The 22,142-nt window shown below is 38.7% G+C and overlaps 2 protein-coding genes and 1 pseudogene across 2 annotated transcripts; all 3 read right to left on the reverse strand.

Annotated features, from left to right (window-relative positions):
- Positions 1 to 457: 457 nt before the first annotated feature.
- On the reverse strand, positions 458 to 2,860 carry LOC136152527 (olfactory receptor 5H8-like; annotated as a pseudogene).
- A 1,593-nt stretch (positions 2,861 to 4,453) lies between these two features.
- LOC136152398 (olfactory receptor 5H2-like) lies at positions 4,454 to 5,404 on the reverse strand. Its single transcript, XM_065913688.1, has one exon. It carries the CDS (start codon positions 5,381 to 5,383, stop codon positions 4,454 to 4,456), a length of 930 nt encoding a protein of 309 aa, XP_065769760.1. The 5' UTR covers positions 5,384 to 5,404.
- A 15,479-nt stretch (positions 5,405 to 20,883) lies between these two features.
- Positions 20,884 to 21,807, reverse strand: LOC136152399 (olfactory receptor 5AC1-like). The gene has a single exon (XM_065913689.1). The coding sequence runs from the start codon at positions 21,805 to 21,807 to the stop codon at positions 20,884 to 20,886; it is 924 nt and encodes a 307-aa protein (XP_065769761.1).
- Between the last annotated feature and the right edge of the window lie 335 nt (positions 21,808 to 22,142).

A 22,142-nucleotide genomic window follows, 5' to 3' on the forward strand; every position in this document is an offset into this window, starting at 1 on the left:
GTAATACCTTTTGATGGCAGGCAGAATTCTGGGAACACTTCTGTTCATTCAAACACAAACCTGCCTCCTTGTGGAGTTACATGTGATACAGGGCTCTACAGTTGTGTGAGTATCAAACATGTGATAAACTATTCAGAGGAACTCCACTACTTTTGTACTTAATGCATTTATAAAGTCACACATTGAAGAACATGCAAACATATGAAATATTTCCATTTGTTTTCAAGTTTAATTACTTTTCTATGACATTAACATTTGATTAAATACCTTATGTATTTTTAGAATAAGATAAGCAAATATTTTAAAGAATTTGTTAGGCACTAACATCTTAAGTCATTAAAATAATAGGATAATTAAAAATATAAAAAACTTTGGACACTAATCAGCATGTCGCAACATCTCACCTGTAAAATTTTGTGTTGTTTTAATGAAAAAAGGACATTTATTAGTATTATATCTACTCATTTCTTTTTAACATTTTTGTCAGTGAATCTATGACTTTTTTACTTCTCAAGCTGTAGATAATTGGATTTAACAAAGGAATTATGACAATGTAAAATAGAGAGTCCATCATATCCTGATCATCTGCTTGTGCAGATCCACGGCACACATACATGAAAAAAAGAGGCACATAATATAAAGAGACAGATAGCAGGTGGGCACCACAGGTGGAGGTCTTCCTCACACCTTCTACAGACTTCTTTTTTAAAATTGTAAAGAGAACAAGCGAATAAGACACAAGAACAATGAGAAAGGTGAACACCTGTATTGATCCAGAGAAAATAAATACTATCAGAAAATTAATGGAAGGGTCAGTACAGGGCATCTTAAACAATGGTAGAATATCACAGTATAAGTGCTATACTGTGATGGAATCACAAAAGGTTAATTTGAGTTAAAAAATGTTATGAAGTGTGGCATGGGAAAGGCCACCTAAAAATGACAAAGCTAGTAGCCAGATGCACAGTCTATCTGTCATAATCACTGGGTAATATAATGGTTTGCCTTATGGCTACATAGCGATCATATGCCATTGTTGCCAGCAAAAAGCATTCTGTGGTTACTCTGATTGCAAAGGGGAAAAAGTGTAACTTGAATTCACTGAGAGAGATGATTTTGCTCTTGGCACAGAAGCTGACACAGCATCTTTGGAGTCAGTATGGAGAATAGCCAGGCATCCACAAAGGCCAAGTTTCCAAGCTTTAAGTACATGCGAATGTGAAGGTGAGGGTCATTGCAGATGAGAACAATCAGACCAAGGTTTCCCACAATGGTGATGAGGTGTATCACCAAGAACCACAAGAACAAGGGGATTTGCCCCTGTGGTTGATACTTAAGTCCTATGAGGAAAAAAACTGTCAGCAATGTTGCATTTTTCTTTTTTTTCCATTTATTTTTATTAGTTGGAGGCTAATTACTTTACAATATTGTAGTGGTTTTTGCCATACATTGACATGAATCAGCCATGGATTTACATGTGTTCCCCATCCTGAACCTCACCCCCCACCTCCCTCCCAATCCCATCCCTCTGGGTCTTCCCAGTGCACCAGGCCCGAGCACTTGTCTCATGCATCCAACCTCGACTGGCGACAGTTCAGGGATCTTCTATTTCAGTGAAATTTATAGGTGTCCAGTGATATAGAGCTTGTCAAAAAAAAAAAAAAAAAAAAACTCTTCTAAGGTTAAGGATAAGTTGTTACATCTGGCCCTTGCTGAAAAAGAGAGGCACAACACATAATGTGCCTCTGTGAATTGTGCAGGCAGTATTATCCTTATTTGGGTGTGGTATTCCAGCCGATTACCAAGTGGTAGTCTTGAGAGGAGCTCAGAGCAGCAGAAGGCTTTGTACCATGTGCAGGCTGTGGTGCATGCTGTCCTGCCTCTCGGGCCACATCCAGCAGATCCAGTGGAGCCTGAATCAGCAGTGGCAACTGCTTGGAGCCTTTATTCAGCCTCTGCAGGTGGATCGAAATGCAAGCCCTTAGAACTTTGAGCAAAGCGCTGCCATCCTCCGTGGATAACTACTCTGCTGCAGAGAAGCAGCTGTAGGCCTGATAGTCAACCTTGGTAAAGAAAACTGAATGCTTCACCGTGGACCACCGATTTGCCATGATACTGGAGCTGCCCTTGACAAACTGGATCTTATCTAACCCCCTAACCTTAAATTTCGGTGTGCACAGAAACATTCCTTTATCAAATAGAAACAGCATATACTTAATCAAGCAGGAAAGGCCCTGAAGGCACAAATAAGTTACTTGAAGAAGTGGTTCCAATGCTGCTGCTGCTAAGTCGCTTCAGTCGTGTCCGACTCTGTGTGACCCCATAGACGGCAGCCCACCAGGCTCCCCCGTCCCTGGGATTCTCCAGGCAAGAACGCTGGAGTGGGTTGCCCTTTCCTTCTCCAATGCATGAAAGTGAAAAGTGAAAGTGAAGTCGCTCAGTCGTGTCCGACTCTTAGCGACCCCATGGACTGCAGCCTACCAGGCTCCTTGATCCATGGGATTTTCCAGGCAAGAGTACTGGAGTGGGCTGCCATCGCCTTCTCCAGGTTCCAATGCTACTGGCCTCCAATCCTGCCGCAAAGGCTTCTGTGTCGCAGCTGGGGCCTGTGCCCTTATAATTAGTTGACCGAGAAGTCTGGGGCTTGACTTACAGATGGTTCTGCATGGTTTGTGGGCACCATCAGAAAGTGGACAGCTGCTGCATACAGCTCCTCTCTGTGACATTCAGGAAGGACAATGGTGAAGGGAAAACCTTCTAGCGAGACAACCTGCTTCCACCAAGACAGACGACAATTCTTCCATTGACCTGAAAGTAGACCACCACTCAGTCCCTTTGACTTTACATTTCTTTGAATCATGAGACAAAGAAGTGAGTTGCTATGTTGGGTGAGGTGATTGATGGCAAGTAACAAGAGGAAACTGGACTCCTCCATGAAAAGGTAATAAACAGTTTGTCTGGAATACACAACACCCTCTAGGGTATATCTTAGCATTGTTATTCCCATGGTTAAGGTCAATGAAAAACTTCGAGGTCAAACCATACAATAGTTCTAATGGCCCAGACTCTTTAGAAATTTGCGTCATTCCACCAAGAGAAGAACAGTGACCACCTGAGTCAGGTGCTTGCTGAAGGCAAAGAGAACACAGAATGGGTAGTAAAAGAAGTTAGTTAAAATGCCAACAGCAATCACATGTCCGGTTACAGATATGAGGATTGTAATTGCCAAGAGATTTCCTTCTTAGTTTGATATGAATACATTTTGTGTCTGTATAGCACTTGTCTTTGTTTTCTTTCCATTCTTATTCCCTTATCATGAGACCTAAGATGTACAGACTTTATATTATCATAATTAAGTGTTGTTAATTTGACATTGTATTACCCAATATCAAAGAAAATGAATAGCAAACTTCACTCAAAGATTTTACCTCCACTCTTGGGAAGAGGTAATACATTTTTGGTTGTACACAGCAGAGTTGTATCATGTTAGGTGGAATTATTCCTTGCTATTATCATGATTTAGAAATAGAATATAATTTTTAAGATATGTGTATGAGCACTAAGTTGACAGCAAGTGAACTTGTAATTGTTAATTTTATGTGTCAACTAATCCATGGGCTGTCCAGATAGCTACTTAAACATTATTTGGGGGTGTTTTTGTGAGGGTGTTCCTGATTAGGTTGGAATTGATGAAATTGGTGAATTGGTCCCCACAAGATGTGAGATTCAGTGGGGTAAAAGACTTTTTGATGGCAGGCAGAATTCCTGGGATTTGCCACTGTTCACTCAAACACAAACCCACCTCTACTGTGGAGTTAAATGTGATATGTGTCTCCAGGCTATACAGCTATATTTTGTATATATCGGGCTTCCCTGGTGGCTCAGACGGTAGAGAATCCACCTGCAATGTGGGAAACTGGGTTCGATCCCTGGGTTGGGAAGATCCCCTGGAGAAGGGAAGACGGGAATGACTACCCACTCCAGTGTTCTTGTCTGGAGAATTCCATGGACAGAGGAGCCTGACAGGCTGCATTCCTTGGGGTTGCAAAGAGTCGGACACAACTGAGCAACTGACTTTCACTTTCATATATCTATATTGTATCAAAGACATCATGCTCAAGTAATTTTCAGAGGTACAACACTATTTTAGTGCTTAAAATATACTTAATAAATTCACTTATAAAACCATACTGAAGAATATACAAGCATGTAAATTGTTTTCATGTGTTTTCTGCTTTAGTTATTTTAGTATGATATGAACACTTAATTAAAATTCTTTTGTGTTTTTGAAAAAGATATAGACATTTTAAGGGATTTGCTAGAAACTAACATCTTAGGTCATTAAAATAATGACAGTTATAACTACAAAAAAATTGAACACTTGTCAACACAACAAAATCTGATCTGCAGTTTTATGACTGTTTTAATGGAAAGAGAACAGATATTATGAGACCTAAATATTCCTCTTTACCATTTTCATCAGTGAGTCTATGACGTTCTTATTTCTCAGGCTATAGATAATTGGATTTAACAAAGGGATTATGACAGTGTAAAAGAGAGAGTCCATCATATCGTGATCATCTGATTGTGTGGATTCAGGACGAATATACATGAAGAGAAGAGGCCCATAGTATAAACAGACAGAGAGGAGGTGGGCCCCACAGGTGGAGAAGGCCTTCCTTATGCCTTGTGCAGACTTCTTTTTTAAAATTGTAAAGAGAACTAGTGTATAAGAAATAAGCACAATCAGAATGGTGAACACCTGTATTGAACCAGAGAAAATAAAAACCATCAAAATATTAATAAAAGGGTCAGTACAAGAAATTTTGAACAGTGGCATAATATCACAGTAAAAGTTATGTATCGTGTTGTAACTGCAGAAGGTTAATCTAAATAAAAAACCTATATGAATAAAGGCATGAAGAACACCACCTACAAATGATGAGACCAACAGTCGCATGCATAGTCTATTTGTCATAATTACTGGATAAAGTAAAGGGTTGCATATGGCCACATAGCGATCGTATGCCATACTTGCCAAGAGAAAGCATTCTGTGGTTGCACTGACTGTAAAGGAAAAAAATTGTACCATGCATTCAGAGAGAGAGATCGTCTTGCTTTTGATGAAGAAGTTGACCAGCATCTTGGGGGTCACTGTGGATGATATGGAAGTATCCACAAATGCCAAACTCCCGAGGAATAAGTACATGGGGATGTGAAGTTGAGAGTCATTCCAGATGAGAGCAATGAGACCAAGGTTCCCCACAATGGTGATGAGGAATATCACCAAGAATACCAGGAACAAGGGGATTTGCCACTGTGGTTGATACTTAAGTCCTGTGAGGACAAACTCTGTCAGCAATGTTATATTTTCTGTTTCCATATCTTCACTGGAAGTCCCCTTAAATAAAATATAAAAAATGTAGAAAGAACATTTACTATGGTTTTATGAATTGAACACTTGGAAAGTGGAGTCAAAATAAATCATACTTCTTTTAATTTCATAAAATATTACTATAATAAACTATTTGGGGGATCTGGAAGAGATGTCAATCAGTATAATAATTTCAGTTCAAATAATGTGCTGAAATTAATAGATTTACATAAAAGAAACATTCTAACCTTTTGCTAAATTTGTGGGAACTTGATAGATTGTGGTAGGGAAATTCTGAGTCTGGGACATGGATTATCAGTCAAGGGAATAGATGTTTAAAAAAAATTTGAAGCAGTTATAAAATGAATTGAATACCATGTGAAGGATCTTGAACTCTTTGCCTCAGGTAATATGTACATACTGAAAGTTTTTAAGACAGGGAGAGACACTGGAGAGTACTTTAATTTAGTTTTTCATTAGTGCAGAAAACAGATATCATGGAGGAGAAGCTGGGGTCAGGGATACTCTTCAGGAAATGTTGCTGTTGTCCAGGGGATTTCTAACCAGATTATCCATCAGAATTGTTTGTGGAGCTTTTTATGCAGGCTATATATTGTGAGATATTACTGTAGTAATTAATTCAGTGGATCAAGATAGAGTTCTAACAATCTGTACTTTAAAAATGCTCCACAAGTGATACAAATGCATGTATAGTGCCTAGTCCATTGGCAATATAACTTTGGTAGTTACGAGAGAGACAGAGATAGATGCAAAAGAATTCAAAGTGCAGTCCCTAGGACCTGATGACATTAGATATGAAAGGGTGGGTTAGTGAAGGAGAGAGGAGGTAAGCAGTGACTGACTAGATAATCATCAAAAGTTGAAATCAAGGTCTCAGCTACAGTGGCCAGTTTGTGGAGCGAGCATCCTCTGAACATTAAGAGGAGATGTACTTAGTAATATGAGTCTACTATACCTTCATATAAGTAATGTCTTAGGAGTTTGGGGAGTAGCTGAAGGCATATTTATTAATAACCTATCAATTGAAGAGTGTGCATAAAGAAGGACATGGAAAGAAACTGGAGGAAGTTGTATTAAAGAGGTTGCACAGTGGATACACAGCATATATTTGATAGCCAACATCTAATCACTTTTCCTGCCACATAGCCTTGGTGGCCGGTAGAGGTATCACCCATTCAAGAAGCCAAAAGATGATGGCCATAATGACCTATATGGGAACTAGGTATATGCATATGTATATGTATAACTGATTCATTTTGCTGTACAGGAGAAACTAACACAACATTGTAAATCAACTATATACCAATAAAAATTAATTTTAAAAAAGAAGCCAACAGAGCTAGAATCTGACTTTTCCATTCCTGTTGCACACAGAGTGAGGGAACTTGATCTAGATTTGGCAAACCAAATCCACAAACCTCCATTTAGAAAATGGAAATAAAAAGAAAAGGTACAGGGACAAAAGAGAAGATTGGTTGCAACGACCGCGATATCAAGACTCCAGCAAATGCATCCCGCATCCATGGCCATGGCATTGTGTCAGCTGGACTTCCAAATTCAACAGTAGGGACAGCAGGTCTTATTGAGCTGGTGTTGGGACATGGTTTTGGCCGTCGATTGGCTCCTTTGCTTCCTTCCTTCTGTTCCAGATCGTTTTTTCACTCAATTTCTCCATTCTCTCATTCTATGTTAGAGCCATTTCCATTCAATTAACTCATTTCCTGTGGTAACCAAGAGTCCTAGTTCACAACAGAGAAAGACTAGGGAGAGACCAGAAAAGAATTCTTAGCCAAAAAGCAGGAAGGAAACTGGAACGCTGAGTGCTGTGAACTTACAGACAGAAAAGATACTCAAAAAGAACTACAAGAAGCACAGAAGGACATGTCAAATGCCAAAATAAATGGTCTAATAGGACAAAGGATGATCAGGTTTCATTGAGTGTGAAAATTAAGGGATTTTTAGTGGCTTTAGTGAGAGCAGTTTGCATTCTGTGATTGAGTTGAGGCCAGACCGTAGTTAAGAAGTGAATGAGAAACGAGTGGGTGGAAGAGTATGGAGTACCCCCAAGAAAGGTAGAGAACCATTGGCATTTCTCTACTTCTCCTAGACACTTACAGGGTTTTCTTTTTTCTCTAGAACACTTTGATGAAAGTTTTCAAAAAATGAGAGAGGAAGGAGTTGAGAGGAGAAAGGAAACAGGAAAAGTGGGAAGGCAGTATATATTGATGAAAGGAAAACAGCAGAGAGGTGGTAATAGATGGAAAGTATCAGAGACATATATGGATACATATAGGAAAGACAACCCGAAGAAGAGCTGACAAGGAAGTTGGCTTTACTGCCACTTTTCTTGTGTGAAAAAACTATATTAATAACCGAGTGAGATCTGAAGAGGAATTTTGCTATTGCCAATAAAAAGGGCAAAAGCAGTGCTCAGCATTTCTTTTGCAGCAAGCAATTATAGAGATAACACATACCCCCAGCAGCCACAGTGACGCCACCAAGCTCCTTCCTCAGGGAACTATAGTTATCTTTTCAACATCAAGTCATCATTGCTCTGAATTGTGTTTGTGAACATCTGTACTTTATCTTGATTTATTTTGTCCATCTGTTAGGAAGATAGGTCCTAAGGTAATAGCTTCTTCTATTTATGCCATTTCAGCTTTTAAAGGGTTTCATAGAAATGTTCAACTTTTGGATAATGGGGGAAGCTGTAAAGAGAAAGGCTCAGAGACTCAGGAGTGAGTGTTTTAACTGGTGTGCCCTGAGGTTATCTGTCCTGAAAAAAATTATTTATTCAAAGTTTATTTTCCTATAGACTTTGTGTATGAAAAAGAGAATTCAATTTAAAATTTTATTTTATAAATTTTGTATTGATCATACATATATTGGTACTGTCAGAAAATTCCATATTCAAAATTGCTTTCTCTTTGTTATTAGGATGTTTAGAACTGACTTTATCTAGAAATCCTGCTCATTTAACTTGAGAGCACTTTACTCTCTACCAATTGCGGGATATTTAGTTTTGAGAGGGAATCAAAAACAGTCAAAAAACTGGATCTTGAATCCAGGCAATATAATGATCATCAATAATTTCAGTTAAATAGATTTTCATATGAAATTGCCTTCCTTGTTCAATCCTAATCAATAAGTAATTGAGAATCATCAAATTTAATACATGGGTGGGAACTTTGCATGCGTGCTCAGCCTCACAGTCGTGTCTAACTCTGCAACCCCGTGGACTGCAGCCCGCCAGGCTCCTCTGTCCATGGGATTCTCCAGGCAAGAATACAGGAGCGGGCTGCCATTTTCTACTCCAGGGGATCTTCCCGACCCAGGGATTGAACCCGTGTCTCCTGCATTGCAGGCAGATTTTCTACCATTGAATCATCCCACAAGTACTTATTAATTCATAAATACTAGAAAACACAATGGAGAAACTTTGTCTATATATTTTCTAACATACATATATATATGGTTTACATATATTTTTTCATATGAAAACATGTTTTTACATATGCTTCCATATGTAAAAAGATATTTTACATATATTTATGTATATTTCATAGCATACATATCTATTTTTTCATTTGTATTTGAATATATATATATTTCTATACTATATATATTAAAATTATTCTCATAAGTAGGTGAAGGAATAGAGGAATTAATATTTAAGTGATTTACCTTAAAATCTTTAATCAGCATTTAATTAATCAGAGTGATTCTTTTTGTCGGAATCATTAAAATGATTTCTTAAAAGAAACATATGACCTGAAACATTAAACCTAATTTTAAATTATTTAACTTTCTGGCTCACCAAAATTTATCTTATAAAATCTTTATAGTTAAAAAATAATAAAACACTTAATTTAAAGGAAACAATTCTTATAGCTATTTTACATATCTAACTTTTAGTCACAAAAATGCACGATTAATTCACTAATTTTTTCTTCTCTACCTGGCTATTTGGACATCTTTTGAACCCAATCTAAAATTATTATAAATTAAACAGTATTTTAAATTTTTATACAAAGAATAGCTACTATTATACAAATCATTTCTCTCTTACCCATAACTTACGAGAAATTGTGGATATCCTTTCAATACTTTAGGCTTTCTAGAGTAGAAAAATCTACAACAACACAGAAATGACAATAACACAGACAGCAATTCTTTGCACACTGATTCGTTTTGAAGACTTCACTTCCCAAACTCAAGAAATTGTAGTTTATATTAATTTCTCTGAACAGAACAGTCAACTAGTTACACAGGTGTATGTTTTTGCCAGAAGAAGGTGGAATGAAGGACTAAAATTCCCCTGATACCACCCAAGGATTTCCTTTAGGACAAAGCTGAGTGTTTACAGCTTATGGTGGACATGGACATGTATGAGAAATACAGTTGTCCCATGGAGCATTGTAGGCCCTACAATTATAAACATCAATCATTGTAGATAGCTCCAGTTTTAACAATAAAAATCATACTTTATGCCATTACCTTCCAGCACAGGTGACACTTCTGATATGTTTATGAAAGTTTCAATTTATCTATAAATGTTGATGCTCTGCTTAGTATCCTGTTGTCTGAGCTAATCAGACATGATTTTAATGATTCTAAGTTCTAGATTCCATTAAGGGGTGAACCCCAAATTGTCCTCCTTGTGTTAATTGTAGCTCACATTCCAGAATCACACCTAACCTCTAGCTTTAAGCTGAAATTTGATGAGAAATCTTACAAAGCAATGGTCAGAGGAGAAGCAAAAGAAAAACAAAACCAAAAACCACAGTGGGAGGAGACCTAGACAGTACTTTTCAAACTTTATTGCCTGTGGATCTCCTGGAAATCCTGTTAAAATGCAGATTTTGTTTCAGTAAGTTGGTGTGTGGCCTAGGGATATTCATTTGTAGCAAGGTGATTATTGCTTGTAGACAGGTCTCATCCACAGTGCCTTCATCATTGCAGGGACTGTCAGATTATCAAAGAGCCTAGATAATTGGACAATCACAACATGGTAAATGAGGTTTACAAAAAGAGAAGCAAGGAGGAGCCACATGGGGTCAGAGAGACCGGTACATGTAGGTAACATGTGGCCTTGGAGGGCAGATGAGGGACTTTGTTCTTTATCCCCACCTTAAAGGGTGACTCTTGAAGGAGTTTGAACAAGGTGGTAACAAGTTCAGATTTTCTTTGTGTGCATTAACAGAATTATCCATGAACATTTATATATTGCATAATAAACCTTAATTTGCTTACTTGTGACATCTTGGTTTTATATTTAAAAGGTTAAAAAAAACTGAAATGTGGCTGGCAACATAGGAGGGAAAAAAGGCATATTGTTTGATAGACTCATTAACCCATGTTCTGCTTTCTTAGAATTTTGCTAGTGAAAGGCAAAGAAGTAAAGAAAAACCATCTGTTTAAAATATATTTATTTCTTCTTCTCCAATCTGGGTGCTATGAAGAAAAGATAATTTAGTGACACTTGCTGAAGCTGATAAGGAAGACCTTATTCAAGGGGAGAGTATTTCAGTAGATATGTGGGTGGCTGGGAGGCTCAGCAGTAAAGAATCCGCGTGCCAATGCAGGAGACATAGGTTCAATCCTTGGGTTGGGAAGATGCACTAGAGAAGGAAATGGCAACCCACTCCAGTATTCTTGCCTGGGGAATCCCATGGGCAGAAGAGCCTGGCAGGCTACAGTCCATAGGGTTGCAAAGAGTTGGACATGACTTAGTGACTAAGCAACAACATTTTAATAGGTACAGGGACCACTTCAATGGGATCCTGCAATGGGGGAGAGATGTTGAGCTCATCTCTGAATATAGCATAAACAAGTGAGTACTTACAGTCAAGGAGAGGGGAGGGAGGCAGTGGGTGAAAAATTACCAAGAGGAAACATCAGGAATAAGGGGAATTTTGGCTGAAGCTATTTCACAGCATTGCTGAAGGCAGGTTTAGGGTGATCAGACATCATCTGGGGGATGGTGGAGGATAAGGAGCCTAACTATGTATCAAGGATGATATCAAGGGTAAGGGTGGTACTGGTCAAACTGACTTAGCAGGATTCTTGCTAAAACTGGACAATTCAGGGATGAATATGAAAGTTCCAAAATCAAGCCTGGTTGAAAAAGAACTCAAGGGAAACTGAATAGAGTTTAGTCAATGACAGACTCGTTGTCGGTACCTTTCATTCACTCTGAAATTATTTTATTTCACAAATGCAGCTGTCCATTGCAGAAATATTTGAAAATATTGATAAATATAGGAAAATAAAATATTTTATAATCATCTATAAATATACTTGGCTTCCCTGGTGGCTCAGACAGTAAAGAATCCGCCTGCAATGCGGGAGACCTGGGTTCCATCCCTGGGTTGGGAAAATCCCCTGGAGGAGGGTGGGGCAACCCACTCCAGTATTCTTACCTGAAAAATCCCCATGGACAGAGGAGCCTGGCGGGCTGCAGGCCATGGGTCGCAAAGAGTCAGACACGACCTCAGCGCCTAAGGACAGCACAGCACAAAAATATATACTACTAGTATTTTAGTATTAATCTTTAAAATTTGTGTATCATATATTATACAAATATACATACATCTGCATGTTAGCAGATAAGAAAATTATGCAGTTTTGCAACCTGCTATTCCTGTTTAATATGTTTGGAGTAATAACTCTAGAGAAAGGAGTTTAAATTCCTACTCTGATTCCCTTTTCATTTACCTTTGTCCTTCTCCCAAAGTAAGGAGATGTTAATGTGACGTATGATATGACAAGATTCTGATGGGACCACAAGCGTGGGCTTAAGGGGTATCTAAACGTCAGACTTTGATTTACCACAGTCTGATTTGCCTCTCTCTTTTTTTTTAATAGCAATGCTAAGTAGTCCTTGCTCCCTTAGAAAAAGTCTAGTCATCTTTTCTTCCTGGCCAGAGAAATAAGCTCACCCTGGATTTTCTTTCCAAACATGGCCAGCTCCACTTCACTCTCATTTCCAAACTGGCCTCCAGGCTTTGGTCTGGCCAGTGCAGGTCAGCTTTGTGCACCAAGGGTTAAATTTTGCACACCTCTGACTCCATCTCTTCCAGTACTGGAAATCAGTATTCATATTAAGCTTAATGGAGAAAAATTCCTGGGACCTCTAGTGGAAGCCACCATATTGTCTTATTTTGACCAAAGCTCAGGTGGCAATATATTTTACTTTGCTGTCTTTTCCCTACACTTATCTTTCCCTAGAATGTCGAAAAAAATATTTGGGTACTTCTCTCAAAAAATTCCTAGATGATGATTTAGCTATTTCTGCTTATTTGTTTTATATAAAATATATGTACTTGAATTTTTTTCCTGAAAACTTTTAACTTAAAATCCAAATTTTAAAAAAGTGTACAAATATTCAGGCTATTTATTCTTATTCTGGCTTACCAGGTGGCTCAGTGGTAAAGAATCACCTGCCAACGTCAGACCCACAGGAGATTCAGGCCAATCCTTCTATTCTCTGTTCTTTTCTATCATCTATTCTTCTGTTCTTTCCCTGTTTGCTTTTGAAGTATAGAAACTTTATTACTCTATTTTATATCTATATTTGGCTTATTTATACATGTCTATTTTTGTGATTCTCTTAGGATATACAATATATTACTTTAATCACATCTATCTTCAAATATTTTTATGCCACTATATTTGTAGGGTAATAATCTAACAAGAATATACTTGCAAATTCTCCCTCCAATCTTTTTGCTATATTGTCATATATTTTATCTGTAAAAGTATGATATATTGCTACTCTTTTTTGGCATTCGGTTACATCTTAGACTAATCCAAAATAAGAAAGATCCTTTTATATGAACGTTTTAACTATTTTCAGTAATATTTGTTTGTGTACCACCAAGATTCTCTTTGGTATCATATTCCTTCTGCCTAAAGAACTTCCCTTAATGTTTTCTTTTCCTCTAGGACTTCAGATAACGATTTTTTTTCCCATTTTTGTCACAAACATTTTTATTTTATATTCTATTTTTTTTATTGTGTCCCAGGTTTCTTTGTTTAAGAACAAAACAATGGTTGACATGGGGTTTTAAATGAAGAGTGTCAGTGAATTTTACCCTTCTTCCAGCCACTTTCCTCAAAACTCTCTGCCTCCATTCTGCTGCTGCTGCTGCTGCTGCTAAGTCGCTTCAGTCGTGTCCGACTCTGTGCGACCCCACAGACGTCAGCCCACCAGGCTCCCCCATCCCTGGGATTCTCCAGGCAAAAACACTGGAGTGGGTTGCCGTTTCCTTCTCCAATACATGAAAGTGAAAAGTGAAAGGGAAGTCACTCAGTCGTGGCCGACTCTTTGCGACCCCATGGACTGCAGCCTACCAGGCTCCTCCGTCCATGGGATTTTCCAGGCAAGAGTACTGGAGTGGGGTGCCATTGCCTTCTCCAGCCTCCATTCTTCCTGTCCGCAATTTACGGTTTCCTATGTATTGAATGACAAACCTAACTCCAAAAGAAAGAAAGTGAAGTCGCTCAGTCATGTCCGACTCTTTGCCACCCCATGGACAGTAGCCTGCACCAGACTCCTCCATCCATAGGATTTTCTCAGCAAGAGCACTGGAGGGGGTTGCCATGTCCTTTCCAAAAGCCCTGGCACAAATCCCAGGGTCTTGTTCCCTCAGTCTCTGCCTTTCTTCTTTCCCCGCCTCAGTTTGAAAGCATGGGAAAGCCCAGAGTGGTGACCTGGACAAAGGGGGACACTTCACACTCAAAGGTCAAAGTGACCGACTCCTCTTTGCCTGCCCCTGAAGAGCCTCCTTGTTGTCAGCCTCCCCCGCCTACTTCTGCAGCAGGGGACACAGCTATACACATACTGACACTGAGATGCAAAGTGTCAAGACAGTAGATCCTAAAACACCTTCCCACCGGGTGATCCTCTTCTGCTTCGGAGCTTCTGTAAAGTTCTGATGTCCAGGAACCCCTCTGGGTTTCGCCTCAGCTTCGCCTTGTCCTGTTTCCTGTACCAGGAAGACGGCCTAAGGCTTGGGGAGGCTCTTCAGAGTCACTCTCACCCTGGCCCCAGACTAGCCCTCTGGCTGAGAAGTCCAGCTGCCTTGAGGTTCCAGCTTCATTGCACCCTAAAGGACCCACCACGCCATTCCTCTGCAGAACTCACATGGCACTGAGTTCCCAGGAACCCAGAAACTTCAGCCACTGTCCTCCACTGCCCCATTCCTGTTTTGTTTTGAAGGAGACACACAAGAGGGGTGTTGGAGGTCCACCAGGTAAGAGGGTCAACCCACCCAGCTCCAAGCTTCCTGGCCCATCCTCTAAACCTGCCCCTATATCTGTGGGAGTAAAGAGCCAGATCTCAAAAGCAGGTGCGTGTCCCTCAGCGGGGAGGAAATGCCCCCAAACTAGGGACTGGGACCATGTTCATTTTTGAAAGTTATTTTTTGTTAGGTAGAATTCTGAGTTGGCAGGTCTTTTCCCCCCATAATTTGAAATATGTCACTCAATACTCAGTTATCTTCTGACTGTATACCTTTTCTTCCCCTCTAGCTACCTTCAAACTTTTCTTTTTATCTCTAGTTTTTAGATGCTTTAAGATAATGTGTCCAGTTGTTCTGCGTTTTTATTTTGTTGTGATTTGGTTTCTGTTTGTTTTGGTTATTCTGCCTCAGGTTCTGTGTGCTTCTTGAATCTTTGGTTTGATGACTTTCACTATCTTTGAAAAATTCTTGCCAATTATGTTTATTATTCTTTTCTTCTCAATTTCCAGTTACACACATATTAGATAACCTGATGGTCTTTCATAGTATGTGAATGTCTTGGTTTTTTTTTTTTACTCTTATTTATATTTAATTTTTATAATATTCATTGATGTATATTCAAGTTCACGGATTTGTCCATGTCTTATTTACTGATGAGCTCACCAAAAATACGCTTACCTTTGTTCTCATGTTTTAAAAAATACGTATTTCTAGCACTTTCACTTGACTTTTAAAAAATGCTCTCTCTCTCCCTCTGGAATTCTCTCTAAAATCTCTTCACGCATAGAAACTTTAACATAGTAATCGTGGCCATTTTAAATTTCCTGATTGATAATCCCAACTTCTGAGTCATATCTGACACAAGTTCTTTTTAGTGTTTTCTATTTTGATATTGGGTTGTTTCTTTCTTGGTTTGTTGTTGTTAGCTTGTTTGTCTCACAAGTTTTAACTGAAGTCTGGTATTCATTTGTAGGACAGTAAAAATGGAAATGTTGTTGTTTAGTTGCCCAGTCGTGTCTGACTCTTTGCGACCTTATGGACTGCAGCACACCTCTGTCCCTCACCATCTCCCGGAGTTGCCCAAGTTCATGTTCGTTGCATCGGTGATGATGTTCAGCCATCTCATCCTCTGATGCCTTCTTCTCCTTCTGCCCTCAATCTTTCCCGGCATCAGTGACTTTTCCAATGAGTTGTCTGTTTGCATCAGATGGCCAAAATACTAGAGCTTCAGCTTCAGAATCCGTCCTTCCAGTGAATATTCAGGATTAATCTCCCTTAAGATTGACTGGTTTGACCTCTTTGCTGCCCAAGGGACTTTCAGGAGTCTTCTCCAGCACCACAGTTTGAAAGCATCAATTCTTCAGCATACTGCCTTCTTTGTGGTCCAGCTTTCACAACCATACATGACCGCTGGGAAGACTAGACAGTCTTGAATACACATGCCTTTGTCGTCAGGGTAATGTCTCTGTTTTTCAACACACTGTCTAGGTTTGTCATTGCTTTCCTGCCAAGAAGCAGTCATCTGATTTCATGGCTTCTGTCACCATCCGCAGTGATTTTGGAGTCCAAGAAGAGGAAATCTGTCACTATTTCCACATTGTCTCCTTCTATTTGCCGTGCAGTATTGGGGCCATATGCCACGATCTTAGTTTTTTCAATACTGTCTTAAGCCAGTTCTTTCACTCTCCTCCTTCATCCTCAACAAGAGGCTCTTTAGTTCCTCTTCACTCTCTTCCAGTGGAGTGGTATCATCCACATATCTGAGGTTGTTGATTCTCCCACCTGTCTTCATTCCAGCTTGTCACTCATCCAGCCAGGCATTTCTCACAATGAGCTCAGCGTATAGGTTAAACAAACAGGGTGACAGCAGACAGCCCTAATCGTACTCCTCTCTCGATCTTGAATCAGTGAGTTGTTCCATACTGGGTTCTAACTGTTGCTTCTTGACCCGCACACAGGTTTCTCAGGAGACCAGTAAGATGGTCTGGTATTCCCATCTCTCTAAGAGCATTCCACAGTTTGTCATGATCCACATAGTCAAAGGCTTTAGCATAGTTGATGAAACAGAGATAAATGTTTTTCTGAATTTCCCTTGCTTTCTCTATAATCCAGCGAATATTGGCAATTTGATCTTTAGCTCCTCTTCCTTTTCTAAATCCAGCTTGGACATCTGGAAGTTCTTAGTTCACATAATTCTGAGGCCTAGCATGCAAGATTTTACGCATGACCTTACTAGCATAGGAGATGAGTGTGATTGTCCGATGGTTAGCATATTCTTTAGTACTTCTTGGGAATTGGGATGAGGATTGATCTTTTCCAGTCCTGTGGCCACTTCTGGGTCTTCCAGATTTCCTGACATAATGAATGCAAAACCTTGATGGCAAAAACGGAAATAGATGGTACTTGAAGGACAAATGAAACATCCTTAATTATAAAATTTAAGATTCTTTTTAATAACTAAAGTGTTTATTTAGTTATTGGGAAGATGGTCTTCCCAAGTGGTGCTAGTGATAAAGAACCCACCTGCCAATGCAGGAGACATAAGAGATGTGGATTCAATCCCTGGGTTGGGAAGATAACCTGGAGGAGGAAATGGCAACCTACCCCAGTATTCTTGCCTGGAGAAACCCATGGACAGAGGAGCATGGTGGGCTACAGTACATAGGGTCGCAAAGAGTAGAATATGACTGAAGCAACTTAGCATGCACACACATATTTCAGATGCCAAATTAAAATGGACATTCACCATCAACTTTGGTAGAGTATATTGTATATGTGTGTGGTAGGGCACAGGCTCTTAAAGGTATGAGGTAAAAGAAAAACTCGCTTTAATATTCTTCTTAGATCTGAATAAAATCTGGATAGATGGGGCATATTCAAAGTAGTGGGAGGACCCACAACCATTGAGATTTCTGTAGAAGTAATAATTTCATCACATTGAAATAGGGTAGTACAGGTATGTCTCGTTCCTGCATAAAACCCTAGGGCAAAAGTGGTACCTGGTTTGTGTTCTGCCAGAGATAGAAGGGGTACAGGGTGTCTTAGGTTGTATCTAAGAGACTGAGACATTATTTGAATGCAGTAATTTGACTGTGAATAGTTGATGACTGAGAAAATGATGAAGTGAAATAGGAAAAGAAATGCAGCTGATAAAGAGTAACTTACCAAACAGGTTACAGCTGTGGGCAATCAAGCTTAATCATTTTTTCAAAACACCCTAAGCCAGTATAGAACATAAATGTCAAATTTATATCAACTAAAGGGCAAACGTCTGAGGTATTTGTTCACTGACTCCTGTCAGTCATTGGTTAATAAATGGTCTAAGGGAGATTCTGTGAATAGTAGTCATTTCCCAGTTCTTACAGTTTGCCTTAAATGAGGGTTAAAATGGCTCTGGCCATCATACAAAGCCCTCAGATGAAGATGTATAAAAAAGACATGGGCAGACACCAAGTGTCTGTGACAGGGAATATATATGAATCAATGGACAGTGTGATCTATAACTCATGCTGAATGAGTCACTCAACACTAGCTATTATAGTGAGTCAGGCTACCCCTCAAGCATTGCATTCTCAAGAACCTTAAATTGAGGTTTGTCTACAAATAGAAAAGAAATGACAAAAATTGCTCTTATAGACCTCAATGTTAGTCACTCAAGTCAATTCTGACTCTTTGTGTCCCCGTGGACTGTAGCCCACCAGGCTCCTCTGTCCATGGGATTCTCCAGGCAATACTGGGGTAGGCTGCCATTCCCTTCTCCAGGGGATCTTCTCAAGCCAGAGATCAAACCCAAGTCTCCCATATTGCAGGCGGATTCTTTACCATCTGAGCAACCAGAGAAGCCAAGTAGAAAACAGTGTTTCAAAGTGAGTCATGGCATACAGTTTATACTACATAACACATAACATGGGCTCTTAATTGGAATAAAGTCTCCTCTGATATTTGCCAAAATTCACCTAAAAGAGTGATGAAATGCTGTTTGTTTTATAGTCTTCAAAATCTAACTACTTAAAATATCGTTCCCAACCACACCATCATTATCTATTGTATCATTGCGTATGGTGTCTCAAACACAGGGCAGCCAGCAACACAGTATTGTTTTGTGACTGGTGCTCCTGAGTTAAGCCGAGCACACAGTTTGCACGATCATTCACAATCCCTTTGCACAACACTACTCATGAACCCATTATTTTTCTCTCAGTAGTTTATAAATGTTGTTCCATTGTCTCTATTTTCAGTGCAAAAAATGAGACATCAAATATTACTGTACTTATCTTTACTTTGTTAGTCATCCAGTCTCTCTATCTAGAAAGTTGTAGATCTTCTTTTACCCCAAAATCTGGGACTATTTGTCAGGAACACAGTCTGCTTGTGGTTGCTATACTTTCAATGTTATCCACTGCAGGTTATTTAACTTAGGAAACCAAGATTTCCTGTGTTCCTAGGAAATGGCTTGATGAGCTATATTTTAGAATGAGGGAGCCTAAACTTGCCAATTCTAGAATCACCAACTTAAAGGATGTAAATACCCCATTGACTCCATCCAGCGGTCAGTTCTCTCCAAAATTACTCTCAAAAAATAAATGCTTCAATATGTGAGATTTTTTTCTAGTGAGTTTGGATATTATATGGCTTCACAGTACTTGTGCTTTGAAATATTTGTAATTGTGTCCTTTTTCACAAATCTAAACCCTTTCCCCCAACTGGTTGAAGAGAGGACAGGACACCTGGTAGAAGCATGGATGGATTAGGAACTTCAATCTCTATCAGCACCAGAGATGCTCCTATTAAGTTCTTCCATTTATATGACAAGGATCATTTTCTCCCAGTACTGATTTGATTTGTAGAACTTTCTAATTCATTTGGCTTCAGTGTGTTCATTTTTCTTGTCACTGCCTGTTTAGATGGCTGACTACATTCATATAATCATTTTAAGTTCACTTATTAAGAGTAAGTGAAAGTGAAGGTGCCCTGGGAAAGATTGAAGATGGTCTAAGACAGGGAAGAAGAGCTGCATCACTTCAGTTCTCAGCCTTGCATCCTCCTACCTGCATACCTGTTGTGTCCATACATCAGATTTGCTTTCTATATATTTCTTCCTCTTAATTCTCCCTTACTGATCAGCAATGCCAGGTCATCACCTGAGGATTCTGCAACAGCAATGGGTAGCTAGCAATATTATTATAAGTGCAAACAAATTTTACATTTACTACTTTAGAATTCCTTTAAATTTAGAATATAGCCAATAGAGAAAGTCACTCCACATTCCATACAGAGCCATCAATGAAAGAACAATAAATATTATGTTGCAGGTTTTTATAATCATTTTGGAAATGCGACTCATTCCAGGGTGGCACTTACACAAGTTAAGAAATGTTGCATCGTGTAGTTGCATCATATTTTTTTTTCCATTTATTTTTATTAATTGGAGGCTAATCACTTTACAATATTGTAGTAGTTTTTGTCATACATTTACATGAATCAAATAGTAAACATGCAAGAGTATAAGAAGTTTGAAAATTATATGAATTTATATTTATACTTTATTAAACATGTAAAGATTAATATAGTAGACTACTAATATCTGAGGAAATGCATTCTGAAATCTTTTAATATCTGCAAATTCTTGAATATCACTATTGCCTATAATTTCCCAGTAAAATGCACTATGTACCTGCATATATTGAGCCAAATTCAATAGTCCATTTTTAATTTTATCCCAACTTTCATTATTCTCCAGTAAAATGCACCAATCTCTGTATTTTGTGCTTTTTAAACCTTTTCTTCATTCAAAGAAATTTTCCTCCTCAGGGACAATCTCCTACAAGAAGTCATTTCATCTGAGTCTCTGAACAGTTGAGAAACAGCAAGAATTTTGATATTCAAGCTTAGAGAATTAGCTTCACTCACTCACTCCAGTCTCAAACAAAGAAACATGCAAATGTCTGCCACAGTAAAACTGCATACTACTGTATCTAATTTAGGTGGAATTTACAGAGTGAAACACTGCAAACCCTAAATCCTTAGTTTTAGAAAGGATTTCTATTTTTCATTAAAATTCAGTTTTCTGTGATATGAACACCTCTTGCCATTGAAGCTGACTTTCATCATACAATACTTAGAAACTGCCCTATACACTACCCTCTGTTTAAATGATAAAGCCAAGGCCAATTTGCTTAAGTGCAGACCGCTTGATTTTGCAAAGTTTGAAAAGAACAGTTCAAATTTTGCCTTAAAGTCTGTTTATTTATTTATTATTCTCTTTAAGGCACCTATAACTTCTTTGTTCCTCAGACTGTAAATAAAAGGATTTAGCAGAGGAATTATGATTGTGTAGAATAAAGAATATAGTTTATCCTGATTTTCAGCTGATCGAGACCCAGGACGCACATACATGAAGAAGAGAGTGCCGTAGAACAAGAAAACAGAGACCAGGTGGGCACTGCAGGTGGAGAAGGCTTTGTTCCTGCCCTTTTCAGACTCCTTTTTTAGGATGGCAAAGAGAACATGGGTGTAAGAGATAATGATACTCATAAAAGTGAAAGACTGTATAAAGACTGAAAATACAAAGATCAGGAGCATATTAACTCTAGGGTCAGTACAAGAAATCTTAAATAGTTGTAAAATTTCACAGTAGAAATAATGTATTACATTGGACTTGCAGAAAGTTAATCTAAATAATAAACCCACATGCATCATGGGATGAAGAAACCCAATAATATACGAAACACCTATTAATTGGATGCAGAAGATATTATACATCACCACTGGGTAAAGCAAGGGATTGCATATGGCCACATAGCGGTCATAGGCCATCACCACCAGGAGGAAACATTCTGTGTTTGCACTGGAAGCAAAAATATAAAATTGGGAGATGCACTCAACCAGGGATATCGTGTGATTCACAGATAAGAAATTCATTAGCATTTTGGGAGTCACAGAAGAGGAAGAACAAGCATCTGCAAAGGCTAAACTGCCCAGGAATGAATACATGGGGGTGTGAAGATGGGGGTCCTTCCAGATGAGAAAAATCAGTCCAAGGTTGCCCGCCATGGTGGTGAGGTAGATGACCAGGAACACCAGGAATAGGGGGACCTGCAGGCCTGGGAGATCTGTGAGTCCTGTGAGAACAAACTTCGTCACCAAAGTCTTGTTTGCCTCCATCATATTTACTCAGACTATCACTGCAGTGAAAAGAATAGGTGAAGAACATAATCATAAAAGACCACGAAAGTGTCCTATTTTGTTTTTAAAAATATGCATCTTCCTTGTTTATGTATCCCTTTTATCAGGACACTTGTAAAAATATATCTTCAGTTCAGTAACTTTTTTGGATTATGTAGATACGCTTTTCAATATTTTCAGTGATATTTGACTTCAACCATTGAGAGTGATTTCTCTTTCTCTCTCTTTTGTAATACTCAAAAATATTTTCTAAATGAATAGAGTTAGGTATAAAGTAGAGTAAGTTTCTCATTTGTTTTTATAACTAAGTACTTTTC

This window comes from Muntiacus reevesi, chromosome 21 (genome assembly GCF_963930625.1).
Source record: "Muntiacus reevesi chromosome 21, mMunRee1.1, whole genome shotgun sequence".
NCBI classification, from domain to species: domain Eukaryota; kingdom Metazoa; phylum Chordata; class Mammalia; order Artiodactyla; family Cervidae; genus Muntiacus; species Muntiacus reevesi.

Excerpts from the sequence above, each read along its gene's own strand:
- LOC136152399 (XM_065913689.1), bottom strand. The coding sequence starts at position 21,807 with ATGATGGAGGCAAACAAGACTTTGGTGACGAAGTTTGTTCTCACAGGA.
- LOC136152398 (XM_065913688.1), bottom strand. The coding sequence starts at position 5,383 with ATGGAAACAGAAAATATAACATTGCTGACAGAGTTTGTCCTCACAGGA.